Raw genomic sequence first — 18422 nt, 5'->3', positions numbered from 1 at the left:
CTCCCTAAAACCATTGCGCCAAATAAAGACTCATAATTGGTTACACCACAACTAAGCGTTAACGTTTGGGTCTATGATTGGTATGTTGATTCTGCCAATCAAGAGGGATGAGCCACCGACCTGTCAGCTCCGCTCTTCGTTCACTGTAGGCGGGACTTTATGTTTCAATACGTAGCAAGCTTGTAGTGTGAGCTGTTGCTAACAACCTGCTGCAACTTCGGATGTCCGCCATCTGCCCATGCATATTTTATTTTCAAACGAAAAAATGATTTTTGTGTCGGAAAGAATGAGGTCAATTGGGTTTTGAATGTTTTTTTAAAATTTTCCATTCCGTGCTCACTGCATGGTGCTTGGTCTCTTGTCGAGACGTTGCATGTTTGTACGTTTGGGGTTGCAGTCTGGCCCTCTAGCCGCGACTGCGAATTAACTTCATCTCTCAGCATTGCTTTGCTCTGAAATCATGTTTAATTTATAAAGATGACGGCGAGGGGGACATTATAAACTAAATGACTGTCAGAAATATCGCCTCCATTTGTAATATGGTAAGTACCTTCTTGTTTGCTAGCCTGTTTTTTTTTTTAACTATCGATTGCCTACATCCACTGTCATGCACCTTGTAATGATGTACATGTCTGGATCGCCTCTTTTCCGCCCTGTCCATTAGGTTAATGTTAAAGAGAGGATGCAAGAAAAACGGGCAGGGTCATTAGTATGGACAGTTATCTGTCTTTCGGGACTTGATGGTCATACATGCCAATAAGAACAAGGTCGGCATCTGAAAAAAAGTGATGTTCGTTGTTGCCCTTGCCTACATTGCTGCTCACTGGTGACGTTACTGTTGTCGGCGAAAAGTGCAGTTTGTATTGCTGTTTTTGTTAGTGGTGGGGGGGGGGTAGCATTGCGTTTGACAGTTTGTTTTGATTCCTTGATCTAGTGAGCTCAAATGAAATCCCAAAATGGGTAATAACACCTTTGATTGCATTCAGTAAGAACTATCATAATCAGTGTTTTCAATGTATAATAATGTAAATGTACAATAACGGTTATCTGCGAAGTGCTCTAGGCAATAATTTTCTCTGACAGGATGTGTTCATAGCTAAATGTTACACTAAAACCATTCTCTTGTTACCCTGGTCTGAGCAGCAGCTGTGGCTTTGGTGTATTACCATGTGTCCTTGGATAAAAAGTTATTAATTTAAATGTAATGGCCATAACAAAATCCATTAATGAAGACATGCACTTTGATAAGGAGCCCAAGTTTAGAAAACCTCACACCATGGGGGATTTTTAAACCTTGATATAAGGAGGGGTTGCTACTTTGTCACAGCAACAACTTTATTGAAGGCCATGTGTTGATGATGATGATGATGATTAAGTCATCATTTATTAATAGATGGATTAATGATTTGAACTTGTCTATATCCCAGGTGGTGCTATGTTGGCATTGATATTTTTGTCATTCGATTTTCATATAGGATAGAGTAGATCATACGGGGGATAATGTATATATATGTGTGTGTGTGTGTGTGTGTGTGTGTGTATGTATGTATGTATGTATGTATGTATGTATGTATGTATCTGTGTATGTATGTATGTATGTATATATATATATATATAGAGTGGAAGTTGCAGGAAATTAGAGACATATAATATATCTCATTGACTACATGAACGCATGTGTCATTTATTCTTCCGTACAAAATCACAATGCGAGCAAAGCAACATGGCGCTCCTCAAACAACCCTAATCAGCGCTCCGCCCTGTCAACCCGGAAACCCTCTCTTAAAGGGCCCGTGTCTACCTAACACAGAACGTCAACCAATTATGGTGAATTGTGCCCATATAGTCCGCTACATACATCCCCACCAGAATTCACCATAGTAAAAAAAGTCAACGTGGAGGGGAGCGGGGCGGATGGCCCGGCCGCAACGGCTTCACCGAACAGCTTCGGAGGCCGGGGTGCCTACAGCAGGAGCCTTAAGGACCCTGCAGCAGTGTGGGGGTAGGGCGGGTGGTGGAGGAACCTTAGGGCCCTTGTTGGGGAGTGGGGGCAGGGTAGGAGGGTGCCCCTGCAGTGGGGGCTGGGCAAGTCCACCAAGTCAATCCAAGTCCAGGTGAGCCGGTTTGAGGTGATCTACTGAAATGCGCTCTGGCTTGTTGCCGACTTCCACATCAGAGTGGTTGTTTCCGGTCTCCAGGACATGGAACGGCCCATCGTAGGGAGGCTGCAGGGGTCCATGGTAGGCGTTGTGGCGGATGAAAACATTCTGCCGACTGCAGACTTGCGGGGATGTGAGACTGTGGGAGGCTGTGTTGCGAAGTGGGACCAGTGGAAAGCTCTGGCGTTATCCAGGAGCGTGGTCCGTTGATGGGCTGCAGACCAGGGAGCTGTGTTGGGGACGAAATCCCCTGGGACCTGCAGCGGCTCTCCGTAAACCAGTTCAGCGGACGAGAACTGGAGGCCCTCCTTAGGGGCAGTCCTGAGGCCCAGCATGACCCACGGGAGCCTGTCGACCCAGCTGTTATCCTTGAGGCTGGCCAGAAGAGCAGCTGTCATGGAGCGATGAAACCACTTGCACAACCCGTTGGCGGTATGCGGTTGTGCGGTGGAGCTTCACCCCTATGCTCTCTGTGACTGCGTTCCAGAGCTCAGACGCAAACTGTGAGCCCCGGTCCGAGGAGAGGTCAGATGGGGTGCCGACCCAGGTCCCAGTGAACGCCCAGGCTACGTTGGTGGACGTCGTCGATGGCAGTGGGATGGCTTCTGGCCATCGAGTGGTCCTGTCCACCATGGTGAGGAGGTAAGTAAGCCGTGGGAGGGGAGCAGGGGGCCCACTAGGTCCACGTTTACGTGGTTGAACCTCTTTTCGGGCACCAGGAACTGTGCCACAGGGGCTCTGGTGTGGCGGTGCACTTTAGAGCGCTGACACTCCACGCAGGTGTCAGCCCAGTCTCACGTCTTTTTTGGGCCATGCCAGGCGAACTTGGCTGCCACTAGTCTTTGAGAAAGCTTTTTGCCAGGGTGGGAGAGACTATGGACAGCATCGAAAACATGCCGCCTCCAGCCAGTGGGAATGATGGTCCGGGGCCGGCCTGTGGAGACATCGAACATGAGCGTGGTGCCAACATCGTCGAAAGCCACCTCCTCTAACTGCAGCCCTGTGACAGCCGTCCTGAAAGCCTGCACATCTGGGTCGGCGGCCTGGTCAGCTGCCATGCAGGCATAGTCAAGACTCAAGTGGATGGCCCCCGCAATGGCCCAGGAGAGGCAGTCCGCAACAAGGTTGGTTTTGCCAGCAACATGCTTTACGTCTGTGGTGAACTCCAGAACTCCGAGATGTAGGAGAGCTGTCGTTGCTGGCAGGTAGACCACGGCTCGGCCACCTTGGCCATGGTGAACATCAGTGGTTTGTGGTCCACAAACGCCGTGAACTGGCGGGCCTCCAGCAGGGAACGGAAGTGTCGAACGGCGAGGTAGAGAGTGAGGAGCTCCTGATCGAAGGTGCTATACTTAACATTCACTGGAGCGTAACTGTCAGCTGAAGAAAGCGAGCGGCCGCCAAGCGCCGGTCACCCACTGCTCGTCCAGTGGGTGAAGCGTCTCGTAATGACGATCGGAGCCTTGGGTGATGGGTGCGCCAGCATTGTTGTGTTAGCCAGAGCAGTCTGAGTGGCCACAAACGCCTTGTCCCTCTCCACGGACCAGTCCACAGTGTGTTTGGTGGCCTTGGCTTTCAGGGCCTCATACAGGGGTCACATGAGTTGAGCAGCTCGGGGGATAAAGTAGTGGTAAAAGTTCACCATGCTGAGGAACCCCTGTAGGGACTTTACTGTGAGCGGTCTCGGTAAGTTCACGATGATGTCCACCTTTGACGGGAGGGGTACCGCCCCATCTTTGCTGACTCGGTGTCTGAGGAAGTCGATGGTTGTCAGCCCAAACTCACCCTTGGCTGGATTGACGATCAGCCCGGGCTGGCTGAGCCACTCGAAAAGAGTCCGGAGGTAGGACAGGTGTTCTGCTTTGGAGGTGCTGGCGACGAGAATGTCGTCCAGATAGACGAAAACAAAAGGCAGGTCTTGTAGCACCGAATCCATGAGGCACTGGAATGTCTGCGCGGCGTTCTTGAGGCCAAACAGCATGCGCAGGAACTCGGGAACAGTCCAAATGGGTTGATCACCGCCATTTTAGGGACATCCAGCGGGTGGATGGGCACCTGATGGTATCCACGGACGAGGTCCACTTTGGAAAAGATGGCTTTTTCAGCCAGGTGGGTGGAAAAATCCTGGATGTGTGGGACTGGGTAACAGTCTGGTGTTGTTGTAGTATTGAGTTGGTGGTAATCGGAGCACAGGTGCCACCCGCCGCCAGGCTTTGGGACGATGTGGAGGGGTGAAGCCCACATGCCTTTGGAGTGGCGAATGATGCCAAAACGCTCAATATTCTCGAACTCCTCCCTGGCAGCAGTGATCTTGGCCGGGTCGAGGCTCCGAGCCCGAACATAGACTGGTGGGCCAGTGGTGGCGATGTGGTGCTCCACTTCATGCTTGGCGGTGGAAGACGAGAAGGTGGGCTGCGTGAGGACCGGGAACTCTGCGAGAAGTTGGAGGAAATCATCCGCGACGGAGAGCTTGCTAGACAGTGATGGAGTCCGGTCTGCTGAGAGTACACACATATGAGCAAAAAGTGACAGCGTCGATCAAGCAGCGGTTTTTGACATCCACCAGCAGCCCATAGGCGCATAGGAAATCTGCGCCGAGGAGAGGGGCGGCCACTTTTGCCATGTCAAAGTCCCAACCGAACCACTGTCCCCTGAAACACAACTCCAAGTACCTAGTGCCATAAGTTTGGATGGGGCTGCCGTTAGCAGCTTCCATGGGGGGGCCATATCCGCAAGACAGGATGTCTACTCTCGATGTGGGCAGGACGCTCCTCTGCGTGCCCGTGTCGCACAGGAACCGCTGTCCAGAAATGGTATCTTGGATGAAGAGCAGCCTGCCAGTTCGGGCCGACGCACATGGCTACTACTGAGCGCCAGCCCCGGCGTTTCCCGCCGCGCTGAAACTGCATGGAGATCGGCACTGCTTGGCCTTGACCCCAAACTTTGCGTGGTAAAAACGCAGGCCGTGGTCCTGCCGCCGTTGAGGAGCTGCTGCTGCAGCGGCGACTGTTGTGTCTCCAGGCAGTGGTGAAAATGTTTGGGCAGGAAAAAACGCAGCCACGCAGTGCTGTTGACCAGCCAGGAAACATTTATCGGCCTCCTCGACCAGAGCACGACAGTCAGTGATGGCAGTGTTGGCTAAAGCTGCCCGTACCTGAGAAGGCAGCTGTCGCAGAAACAGTTGAATGAAGAGGAAGTCGGGCTTGTGCTCACCCAGGAGATCCAGCATCTTGTCCATAAGTTCAGACGACTTACCGTCACTGAGACCTTGTAGAGAGAAGAGCCGGCTGGCCCGCTCAGCATCAGGAAGTTCACACGTTTTCAACAGGTGAGCCTTGAGTGTCTCATATTTATCCTGCTAAGGAGGATTTTTTGAGGCGGCTCACCTCACCACTCTGGTTGCTGTTGAACTGCTGAGAGCCGACACTACACACCACGCCTTTTCAAACTGGCATATTCAATCTGATCCACGCGTCATTGAGTTTTGTGCTGATGATGATTTTATACTTATCTGTTGTATTAACTTTTTATTGTCTACCCTGCTTTGTTTTGATCGTATGCTATCTGATACAGTGCTGCTTGTTTTTGTTTTTTTAACTGTGTTCTGTAAGGTGTCCTTAAGTGCTCTGAAAGGTGCCCACAAATAAAATGTATTATTATTATTTTGTGGCGTCCGCAGTGATTTCCCACAATGCGAACTGCACTTCTGTCTGGGCAAACCAGGCCAAGGCTGATGACTCCCAGAACTCCGGCAGCTTGAGAGAAACCACATTAGTCGTCATGTCCATAAAGAGTTGTCTCTGGAAACGTCCAGCAGACAAACATCGTGGGTCACCAATGTGGAAATTGCAGGAAAGTAGAGATGGACAAATTCTCTCATTGACTGCACGAACGCGTGTCTTTTATTCTTCCGTACAAAATCACAATGCAAGCAACATGGCGCTGCTCCAACCATCCTAATTCTTGCTCCGCCCTGTCAACCCGGAAACCCTTTCTTAAAGGGCCTGTATCTACCTAACACAGAACATCAACCAATTATGCTGAATTGTGCCCATATAGTTCGCTACAATATGCGAATATATATATATATATATATATAATTAGTCATCTAAGAGGATTAGGGAGAGAGTAACAGAAAGGCCCCACTCTGAATTCCTCATGACAGCCAATTTACATTCCTGCCAAAGAAACCACAAGCCAAAATATCAGAATCTCTCTACTACTTTCGGCTGCTCCCATTAGGGGTTGCCACAGCGGATAATCCGTTTCCATTTCTTCCTGTCTTCTGCGCTTCTTCTGTCACACCAGCCACCTGCATGTCTTCCCTCACCACATCCATAAACCTCCTCTTTGGCCTTCCACTTTTCCTCTTCCCTGGCAGCTCCATATTCAGCATCCTTCTCCCAATATACCCAGCATCTCTCCTCCATACATGTCCAAGCCATCTCAACCTTGCCTCTCTTGCTTTGTCCCCAAACCGTCCAACTTGAGCAATCCCTCTAATATAATCACCACTTATCTCTGTTAGGAGATAAGCGGTGCATCTCAGCAATCACTGTATGTGAAATACTCCTGAATTTTAACCATGTAATAGGCCACTCAAGCCATCTCTTGCTTCAGAGTTGACAGGGAGCGTTCTGCAATGTAATCAAAGGTTTTGAGCTGTCCTATGAAAAATGAGCTGCAGCTTTCAATGGGAAACTGAGCTTTGTGAAACCTGATGAATAGGAATGCATTTTCAGAGATATGCTGAACTAGGCCAACTATTATCAATTGTACTGCATGATAAAGGCCTGTGGAAAAAGTTCACTTCTTAGATGTGGCTTTGAAACATGGGAGCCTTGCTGGTGAGTGTTGACTAAAATTTCCAATGGTATTTGGCTATTTAAACAGAAGAGACAAAGCAGATTATCCCTGCATCTCAGCATTTGAATTTGTTTTCCATAAGTGAGTATAGATAAATGATGGTGTATGGGGATAGTTCATATACGACAATGATGAAATATAAATAACTGGTGTTATGATGTTCATGATATATATCTTTTTTTTTTCTTTTTTTTTTACAAAGCACAAAAGTTCATGTTTTGTCTCTTGTCCTCTCAGGGCACCAATGCCTCTGCTCTGGAGAAAGACATTGGTCCAGAGCAGTTCCCAATCAATGAACACTACTTTGGATTGGTCAACGTGAGTGTTACTAAATTTTCTCATACATAAACAGTTCACGGTCATAAACAGTGGTGTCTTTTTTCAAAACAAACTGCTAGAATCAGGCTGGCAGGGACCTAGTAGTCATGTCCTCTGCCGGACAGCTGGTGTTATTGGAGATAACAGGTTGTGTTGTTCTGTTTGTGGTACTGACAGCAAATCTGCCTGTTGTGTCACTTGAATGAGGCATTTACCCATATCCACGGCTCCAACATTGTGTTGTTCGAACCATTTGTCTCTGCCAAACGAATGAAAACGTGTGTTGTGCACGTGACAATCTGTGTAATCCTTTGTTGTAGCCAGCTAAGTCATCCGATGAAGAATGTTAAGGAAATATTGTTAGGATCATCCATCAACCTGGCAGAAGCAGTTTTGCACTCAGCCCACTTTATCTTCCCATTTAGTTGTGAAGTTCCTTGGTGTTTCATCTTATTGAAAGTCTTTTCATAGCAGAACACCTTACCTCTCTGTTGCATGATGATAGAATCTTTTTCTAGTTTCCAGCTGGGAAGATTAACCACCCCCCACCCCTGTCGTCCTTTTTGTTTTTGTATTCCTGTTCCTTCCTGTTCCGCCTTAGTTTGGAAACACGTGTTACTGTAACTCGGTGCTGCAAGCCCTCTACTTCTGTCGGCCTTTCCGGGAGAATGTTCTGGCTTACAAGGCCCAGCAGAAGAAGAAGGAGAACCTACTCACGTGCCTGGCTGACCTCTTCCACAGCATTGCTACGCAGAAAAAGAAAGTGGGCGTCATCCCGCCCAAGAAGTTCATCTCCCGTCTACGCAAAGAGAATGGTGAGGCACCCCAATGCACAATCCCTGCTGAAAGCCTTTAACACTAGAACGACCAAGGCCGTCATTTTGACAGTTTTGGATTTTCAAAGTTTAAAAACTTAGTTAAAAAAAATAAGATACAGACCTGCCGCTCCCTGAGAGTGCTTCTAAAATTGCACATATTTGCATTAAAATTAGTTTTAGATCAATTGCACAAAAAAGTTAGGATAAGATCTACCTAAAGCTTTATCCCCGGGCACTGCATGGCGGCTGCCCACTGCTCCTAGCTACAAAGCTAGGATGGGTTAAATACAGAGGAAGAATTTCCCAACGGGAATCAATAAAGTAATAAAATAAAAATAAAATAAAAACGACCATGAGCGGTCAAGAAGACGGCTCATAATTTGCGCGTCATCGTGCGCATCATGTCACTATTTATGACGTGTGTTGGTCGCATCATTTCCTTCGCAAAGTTCACTGCTCTGTCCTAGAAACACACTAGCGTTCTCCAATGCAGAGTAATAGTCTAAACTTGATTTTTGATTATTGCCAACATGTCTGGTTACAGACGCCGTTTCAGATGCACCATGACTACCACCGAGGCGTTGCAGTATTTACAGATGTTGGACAGCGGCCATTTTAAATTGTTTGAAAAATCGTATTAAAGTTGTTAAAATGTTAATTTTGGTGTCAGTCGTTTCTTAACAGACATAACATGTGCAATGCATTAATATCTCAATTGGGTATTTATCTTGACAGAATATAGAGTTTAAAAACCATGGGAGGTCATTTTGACGGCCCATGATCGTTCTAGTAATTTCTAAGTTCCGGTCGTTGTCGGGGACTGTTTCAATGGTTATTTTCAGTTCTTTTTTTACATTTCACATTTTATAGGCCTTGTTACGTTTGTTAGATTAGCAATATGTATTTTCCATTTTGTTTTTAAGGTAATATTTTCACTTTTTCAGTTTTGCTATTGAAGTTCGACCTTGTCTCTCTGAAGTTTAAATTGTTTAAAAATGGTATTGTTGTTAAAATGTTAATTTTGCTGTCAGTCGTTTGCTAACAGACATACTAACATGTGCAATGCATTAATATCTCAATTGGGTATTTGTCTTGACAGAATGTAGTTTAAAAACCGGCGGTCATTTTGACCGCCAGTGGTCGTTTTAGGTAGGAGTGAAATCCCGGTCGTTCTGGTGTTAATGTGCTCCTGCTGGGTCAGCACCGCAGACTGGCAGCGAGGTTAAGATGAGGACCGATAACAACTTGCATCAAAATTTTCAGTACTAAATAAAATTGTCTTTTTTTTTTACCATACTAAGTGTGTGCCAGACAAATGAGCTATGCTTGCCTGGTTAAAGACCATTTATTGCCCATCAGAGAGTGAAAGTCTGTGGTTTTCTGTTATGTGGTTGTAACAGTGTCAGCAGGTGAAGAATATAAGAGGTGAAGGGCAGGTGTGTGTTGGTGGTAAGGTCATTCAGAGCATGGAACTGGGATAGAGGCAGATTGTTCTCTGTTGTCCAATATGAGGAAGCTCTTTATTTGAATGAACAATGCAATCGCTGTTTGGACTTGGCCCTAGTCAAATGGCTCCCCTCTTGCATTGTTCCCCCATTTTGTCACTCTCCCCTCTCAACTTTTCACTTTTGCGGAGCTTTTGGAATAGGAGTTTGTATTTACTGTTGTCAATGGAGGACGCTGATTTTGAAGGAATTCTGTTTGACCACCACATTTCCAGTGTTTTCTCCCTTTACTCAAGAGCTGTTATGACCTCTGTACCACCCTCCAGACCTGTTTGATAACTACATGCAGCAGGATGCCCATGAATTCCTCAACTACCTGCTGAACACAGTGGCTGACATCCTACAGGAGGAGAAGAAGCAGGAAAAGCAGAACGGACGCCTCAAGAACAACGGCACCGCCGTCACCACAGAGACTGAGACCGAGAACAAGACAGAGCCCACCTGGGTGCATGACATTTTCCAAGGCACGCTGACCAATGAGACGCGCTGCCTCAACTGTGAGACGGTAAGTGGCAGGAGAGTAGATATGATTCGTGTACTTCTCTCTTATCTGATTATTTCATTTTAAATTTTACCAGCTAAAGTGAAAAAGAAAGCTTCTGCTTTTCAGCATCTAGTAGTTTCATGATTCATCAGTAGTCCAATTCAGAAAGGGCCCTGCCAGTCCCTCCTCTCTCCCAGTACCTTTCCAAAGCCTCAGCTGGTCCTTGTGTGGCCCTCAATGAGAGATGCTTCCCGGACAAGTCTGAAAAAGGGATTAACTCTCTGCGGAGAGGAGATGCTGTGAGCTGCCCTTGTGGGCTGTATGGCCACCCACTTTACCTTTGTAGAGGCTTTGTCCTCACATTGGTGAGGGCAAGAAAAGGGAGAGCATAGCAAAGGGTAGCCCTGAACAATCCCTGCATCACGCTAAGCCACTGTGCTGCACAAAGACAAAAGCCACACAGCATGGTACAAAAGTCGCACAGCTTCACCCACACATTAGACTCCACATGTTTTTTAAACTGTGTGTGTGTGTGTGTGTGTGTGTGTGTGTGTGTGTGTGTGCGCGTGCGTGCGTGCGTGCGTGCGTGCGTGCGTGCGTGTTGCCCAGTGCCAGAAAACGTTTATGCAGTGCAGTCAGTCATGGGTAGGTCCCTTTAAATCTTTCCCACCATAGCATCAATTATACTCATACCAATACTAAAAAAAAAAAAAACATCCGAAATAAACCTACAAGGCTGCGAAAAGAAAGAGGGGCTTTCTACTTTTGTGAAAGCAACAATACTCCTGGGTGGAAAACAGTGACTGGTATGTTTTGTACAGTTTGATGGTGATTTCCTTCAAAGGTCGATCAAAGGGGTTCGTTTTTTAAAGGGACTGATTATTATCGAAAACATGCTCTCGACACGCACGACAAAAGTTGCAAGTGTGTGCTAGCCAAGCAGATGACAGACAACCCGTCATCAGCCCTGCTTAACATCTGGGCAAGACGGGCGACGGTCACCAGAGGGTGTAGAAGCTTATTAACACAGCCTACCTCACTGTAAAGAGTGAACAGCCCTTCACCACTTATGAAAAGACCCAGGGCCATCCTGTGTCTTCTTTAGAGGAACGGAGTAGACACGGGATTCCAATATATCACTGATGTGGCATGTCGAAGGCACACAAAAAAATGTCATAATGTTAAAATGCTATAAAAATTAATCAGTTATATATAAGAATCAGTTTTATTTTACTTGACATTATATGAGGAAAATCAGATGTGTAATATACAATGAATAAAACACCAAAATTATGTAAAAAAAGATTATATTTGTTTGTTTGTTTTTTTGCTGTCGGGCTAGTGAAAATATACAAGGGGCCGGTAAAATTCTGATCTACTGCCCAGTGGGCCAGTGGGGATATGTTACATTGGACACTGCCTCAGCAGGTAACTCCTCACCAACCCAGCCAAAGACAATCACAATTAAATGGACTGCATTTATATAGCACTTTTCTAGTTTACCGACCACTCAAAGCGCTTATTCACACACACATTCATACACTGATGGCAAAAGTTGCCATGCAAGGCATGAACCTGTTCATCTGGTGCAGTTAGGGGTTCGGTGTCTTTCTCAATGACACTTCAACACCCTCTGGAGGAACTGGTGATTGAACCAGGAACCGTCCGATTACTAGACGACCTGCTCTACCTCCTGAGCCATGCCACCCCACAGTTCACTTACCTTGATATCGTTTGTTCCTCTTTTGACAGGTGAGCAGCAAGGATGAGGATTTTCTAGATCTTTCCGTGGATGTGGAGCAGAATACATCAATAACACACTGTCTCAGGTACCACTGATCCATTATACTACCAGCTACCCCTGCTAGTCTGACTACAAGTTCTGTTCCTGTCTGAGTAAAACAAGCTAACCAAGACTGATTGGCTTGCTGTTTTCTCTAGGGATTTCAGTAACACTGAGACTTTGTGCAGCGAATACAAATACTACTGTGAGACATGCTGTAGCAAGCAAGAGGCACAGAAACGGTGAGTTTAAGCACTTGAGCCACTTAAAAAAATTCATCACGCAGTTTTCGAAGACTTATTTTATGTATCTACATAACTCAAACAAAATGTTTAAAACAAAAATGGGACGTTGGTTTGTAAGTTGATGCTTGTCTTGTTTCAGATTTATCTGTGATTAAGAATGCAACCTAATGGGCGTCTGGGTAGCGTATCGGTCTATTCCGTTGCCTACCAACACGGGGATCGCCAGTTCGAATCCCCGTGTTCCCTCCGGCTTGGTCGGGCGTCCCTATAGACACAATTGCCCATGTCTGTGGGTGGGAAGCCGGATGTGGGTATGTGTCGTGGTTGCTGCACTAGCGCCTCCTCTGGTCGGTCAGTCGGGACGCCTGTTCAGAGGGGAGGGGGAACTGGGGGGAATAGCGTTATCCTCCCATGCGCTACATCCCCCTGGTGAAACTCCTCACTGTCAGGTGAAAAGAAGCGGCTGGCGACTCCACATGTATCAGAGGAGGCATGTGGTAGTCAGCAGCCCTTCCTGGATCAGCAGAGGGGGTGGAACAGCGACTGGGACGGCTCGGAAGAGTGGGGTAATTGGCCAAGTACAATTGGGGTGAAAGGGGGGGTGCAACCTAATTATGCAATTCTTTGAAATCAGTGTGATGTGTCACTGTGTAGAAAAAAAAAAACTTGATAACACAACCTCTTCGGCCGGTTTGTTCCTGTAGGATGCGTGTAAAGAAGCTGCCCATGATCCTCGCCCTGCATCTGAAGAGGTTTAAGTACATGGAGCAGTTACACCGGTATACCAAGTTGTCCTATCGCGTGGTCTTCCCCTTGGAGCTCCGCCTCTTCAACACATCCGGCGACGCCGTCAATCTGGATCGCATGTATGATTTAGTTGCTGTTGTTGTCCACTGTGGCAGGTACACAAGCTTTTGGCTTTGTTTAAGAGTTAATAAAGTTGCATCAAAAAAAAAAAGCAACAAAATCACTGCTGTAATGAACTATAATTTTGAGCTCAATAAAACAGAATTGTGACTGTTGCTGTATACTGCACACACAGGTGCTATAATTCAAAAATAGTATTGTGAAGGATATGTAATGGATGATGTGGTAATATACAGTTCTAGAAATTCACTTCCTTTTCTCTGTTTCCTCAGTGGCCCGAACAGAGGCCATTACATCACCATAGTGAAGAGTCATGGCTTCTGGCTGCTCTTTGATGATGACATTGTAGAGGTGCGTCACTCAATCACAGTATGTACTCATCGGGTTGTTGTCCTTTGAATCACCTGTTTGTATGTGTGATATTGTTTGTCTGATCCACAAGTTGTGTCCCACTGTTTCTTCTTTGTGTAGAAAATTGATGCCCAGGCCATTGAGGAGTTCTATGGGCTTACATCAGACATCTCTAAGAACTCTGAGTCTGGATACATCCTCTTCTACCAGTCCAGGGAGTGACTAGACCTGGATCAGTAATGCAGGAGAGGAAAGAACAAAATGAGACTTTCTTCTTTTTTTTTAACCTAATTTAACCCAACTACTGCTCCTTCGCCAGCCGGGGACCTCGTCAAGATGTGTGCCAACGCTATCCTCTATTCCATGGTCAGTCCCTGGCGGATTTCCTGCACATCATCTCCCCATCACCCCTTTCTTTTCCACTGCACTTGGCATGCTGGGAAGACTGTAATTTGCTTTTTGTCCTTCAAGTCACCTGCATCTGGACGGCACTTTACAACAAAAAGCAACAAATGCTCACGCAACAACCACAAGAAAAAAATAAAGAAGAGTCTACATCCATGACAAGCACCCATGGCATAGGCTATTTAGCAATGCCAGCATAGGTCAAAGGCTCTGAAGCCCTGTGGTTGGTATAGAGCCACTGCTCCTGGGTTACCAGAAACCCACTGGGGTTGATGGAACTGGTATGCAAAAAGACTTTTCCCCAGATATGGGACTGTATCATTTATATGTATGTAAGTTTTGTTTCCACACTGTGTCACAAACTCATAAATCCTATTAGTAGGGCTATCCCTTGACGTTGCTTTGTCCAGCCCATCGATATTTTCATGTCTGTAACTGATGGATGCATGAGCTAGAGGTGAGTAAATATGGCGACACAGCCCTGTATAAAAGGCATAGAAAGGGTTTCAAGGTTCTTAGTAGTAATTCAGTTGTGAAATTTAAATTTCTGTTAAGTGAAATCTAAAGTTGACCAGGGGCAAACCCAGCTCAATGACGGTGCAGAGATTATGCAAGTCCCAGTGAGTTATTCCTCTGTGGGTGGCTGGTGTCTGCCTCCTTTGACAAGTCTTGCTCAAAGCAGATGTGAGTCAGTCCTCTTAAGACTCATTATGATCTTTACATTGTTATCCGTTCTACCCACGTACTCTTTTTAACACTAGACACATCTGCTGTGTTTGTTAGAAGCTGGTCTTTCCCTATCAGTTGTGATCTGCATCATCGGTCAGACCAGTTGAGTTCCTCATACACCTTTTTTTGTAATGCCATGAAATTCCTATTTATTGATCCTATTTATTTTGTATTTGTAATGTTGACTGCTGGTTTAAAGAAGGTGTTTGTGTAGGTTGAGGCTTTGGGGAGTGAGAAGTGCTTTTCATGTTGACATTACTGTCCTGTGTGTAAGCACTGAAAGATGAAGCGTAGGTAGTGCACAATTTGATTGAACAGGTATGTTTAGGGTTGAACAGGCCTGAAATAAAAGTTTGTGTGTGTGCGTGTGTGTGTGGACACACAAGCCCTACATGCGTGTTTTGTAAAACAATAGATGGAACAATTTTTGATGGTGGAAGGAAAGTGAAACCCATAATTGCCAAGGCTTTTGATCGATTTGAAACAGTGATGACCGTGCAATAGGAGGGGAGATTATCCAATGTCTAATTTCCCAGTGACACTAGTGTGTATATATATGTGTGTGTGTGTGTGTGTGTGTGTGTGTGTGTGTGTGTGTGTGTGTGTTTCAATCTTATATGTTTTACATGTGTGCTCTCACCAGCTGGTCTCTTCCCAGTGCCGTGTGTTTATTTTCTCATGAGAGATCAGTGGACATGCACCCCCTTCACCATGTGCAATATAGAGAACCGGTAACGTTCACAGCATTAGCTGTTGAGAAGTTGTTTTTAATTCCCGATTGCTCTTCTTTTACTCCTTACATTTACAGCAGTGATCTTGTATATTAATTGATATTTTTCATTCAGATGTTGAACTACAGATGAAATGGCTGCAAGTGTGTAAATTGTGTTGCCCTAGGTTGATTGGCTCCCATTAGATACCTAACTTGGTAAACTATCCCAAATGTAGCATGTTGAAATGACAAATCCCATAGTTTTAAGTCCAGTTTCCATGTTGTTAAGCATCACAGTATCCTGTGGTGGTGTTGTGTACTGTCGACTAGATGCTGTGGTCCGATTCCCGGGGTCCATTGACCCGTGCTTTAGAGTAGAGCAGAATCAAACTGCTGATGTCGTGCGAACAACCTTTGGGTTTGCTCCTCAGCTGGGAAAAACTACCATTTCATATTCATCTCATCATTATAAATAAGGTGTGGTGATAGTGGCTTTGTTAGGTTAGTGTCTGTGTGTACCCGAGACCAAATTTGTTTGAAAAAGGTGTGACTTCTAAACTCCGGTAGTTTGATGAATTTGTTTCTGCTTTCTCTCTTGTCTACCCTGTGTGACTGGGTCGGGTCAAGAGGAATATGTGCCAAACTGGAGTCACTAATGACCTTGCAAAAACTGGAACAGTCTCTGACAAAACCCTGTCTTCTTTGTAAAGATACTTATGTACATATTTATTATGTAGAAAAGACTCTTGAAAATAGGAAAAATATTTTTTTAAAGCTAAGAGCTTAAAATGCAAAGAGGAAAGGAACAAACAAAACCCTCTACAGAAATACTGTGCTGTTTTTACAATCCGTTAATAACACAATCAATCATAGAATTGTCCAGAAGTCACAATCTGTCATTTCAGGATGCTTTTTCATGTCAGGTTGCACTGAGCCATGGTTGAGAAATTAGCCAGAATAGTACGGGGCATTTTTGAAGTGGGTGTGAACTGAGACTGTGTGTGCTGATCTTCCATTAACTCTTATTATGCACATGCCCTCACTAAACTACTCAGTCATTGCACTTCTGACATGGTCTTAAACATCTTACTGTGATAGTATTCTACCTAGAAGACCTCAGGTGCAGTGTTTTTTTATGGCAAAAAAAAACAACTATAAGGTGTGTACTAATGGATCGTATGGAGAGAAAGGGTGATACGAAGAGCTCTCCATTTCACTGCGTTGTGGAAACTGAAAGTGCACTTTATTAGTGATGAGCTTAAATGCTTTAACATGAAGAACCACAGTGGAGAATTGTGATTTGGGGATTTTCATTTGCTCAATAAAATTACTTTATCAAACTACCTTTCCTGAATTCTTCTAACTTTTGATTTTAAAGTCATTGACATCTGAATGAGTTTTCCTGTGTCTCACTTGTTTCTGTCTTGTCCTTGCTTCTGTTCTTTCACCATGTCTTAGCTCGCATGAAATGCAGAAAAGTGTCGAGACCGTGAACCCGCACACAATTTTGGTGCTTACAGGTTTCTACACGATCTTAGTCGACTCAGTCACTGAGCTATGAGTATCACTTTCTAAGACACTTGCCTCCTTTTTCACATCACTTTTTTGGTGCATCCACATTAAATGCAGTATGCTATCCTACAGAGCATGTCATTAACTGTCCTTGTGAGGAAAAATAAAGGATCCAGACAACTACATACCACTGTCAAAAGCAAAAAATTAAAAGCTATTAAAGCATCCTTAAGACTGCATTTGTTCATTTTATCAATGAACAAATGAGGGGAGTTGAACTAAATGTTTAGCAGCATAACAAAACGTATTTCTCACAGCCCTTTTGTTCTGTTCCCATTTCCCTCTACGGCCATTGGTGTAACCGAGGCCAGCGGGGGCCCATTTCAACGTTCTGTCACAGGGCCCTCTGCCAGCAGCCTCTTGCCTACAGAATCAGCCCCCCTCGTCCTCATCTCCCCAATTGTACTTGGCCAATTACCCAACTCTTCCGAGCCGTCCCGGTCGCTGCTCCACCCCCTCTGCCAATCCGGGGAGGGCTGCAGACTACCACATTTCTCCTCCGATACATGCAGAGTCGCCAGCCGCTTCTTTTCACCTGACAGTGAGGAGTTTCGCCAGGGGGACGTAGCACGTGGGAGGATCAAGCTATTCCCCCTAGTTCCCCCTCCCCCGAACAGGCATCCCGACCGACCAGAGGAGGCGCTGGTGCAGCGACCAGGATACATGCCTACCTCCGGCTTCCCACCGGCAGACACGACCTGTAGGGACGCTCGACCAAGCCGGAGGTAACACGGGGATTCGAACCAGCGATCCACATAGTGGTAGGCAAAGGAATAGACCGCCACGCCACCCGGACGCCCCAGAATACTAAAATTTAACACCAACAAAGTACTCAGACACAATAATTGCGCTATACTCAGAATAAATAAAGGGTTTTTAATTCTAGGTTTATTATTTAACACTCAATTTATGCAATAAAAAAACTCCAAAAACAATATTTTATTCTATGACAAATCTGGAACAAAACAAAAAAAAACTATCAAAAACAACGCTTTTTTTTACCGTTTAACAGTCGCATCTGGAATTTAAAAAAAAAGATTTATTTAAAAAAAACAATACTCGGGATCTGGCAAAGCTCCGCGTGTAGTTTTCTGAAAAAGAGGAGGGAGACAAAAAAAATCCACCCAAATTGGGCTAATTTTATTTAGGGAGAGTTAAGTTTATCTGAAGTTTAGAAATAACTCAACTAACCTCTTGTCAAAATTCTGGAGTCTGTTTTTCTGACTCTAAACACGGTGGTGAGACAAACTGAACTGTTCAGTGAAAGGGAAAAAATAAGCAGTACATTTACTGCTGACATTTTATTCCTGTAATATCTGTGCACAATTCACCAGCAGACAGACATAGCAAAAGAATTTTAACTTATTAAAAGCTAGCAAACAAAGATATTCTACACCTCTGTTCTGCTCTCACGTTGGACCTGCCCGGGTACCATAACCTGCAGGTCGTTTGTCAGTGTGTCTTAAAACAATAAACGTTTTACTGGTCCGACGTTCTCTTGCCAACATCTATAGACCTCAAGCTTGTTATGGTAAGAAGGTTAAATGTACATGCTCATTGTGTGGAATATGCATTTAGCTGCGAATGGCGCATGCATGGCTTTAGGTC

The 18422-nt window shown here is 45.4% G+C and overlaps 1 protein-coding gene across 1 annotated transcript; it reads left to right on the top strand.

Moving 5' to 3' along the window:
• Positions 1-222: 222 nt before the first annotated feature.
• usp46 (ubiquitin specific peptidase 46) lies at positions 223-13644 on the top strand. Its single transcript, XM_056277075.1, has 9 exons — positions 223-542; positions 7263-7343; positions 7945-8158; positions 9933-10171; positions 11903-11979; positions 12092-12175; positions 12883-13080; positions 13318-13396; positions 13517-13644. The coding sequence occupies exons 1-9, from the start codon at positions 507-509 to the stop codon at positions 13616-13618; spliced, it is 1110 nt and encodes a 369-aa protein (XP_056133050.1). The 5' UTR covers positions 223-506; the 3' UTR covers positions 13619-13644.
• The last annotated feature ends 4778 nt before the right edge of the window (positions 13645-18422 follow it).

The sequence above is a fragment of the Lampris incognitus genome, chromosome 3, assembly GCF_029633865.1.
Source record: "Lampris incognitus isolate fLamInc1 chromosome 3, fLamInc1.hap2, whole genome shotgun sequence".
In the NCBI taxonomy this organism is placed as follows: domain Eukaryota; kingdom Metazoa; phylum Chordata; class Actinopteri; order Lampriformes; family Lampridae; genus Lampris; species Lampris incognitus.
This window is presented reverse-complemented; position numbering and strand designations above follow the sequence as displayed.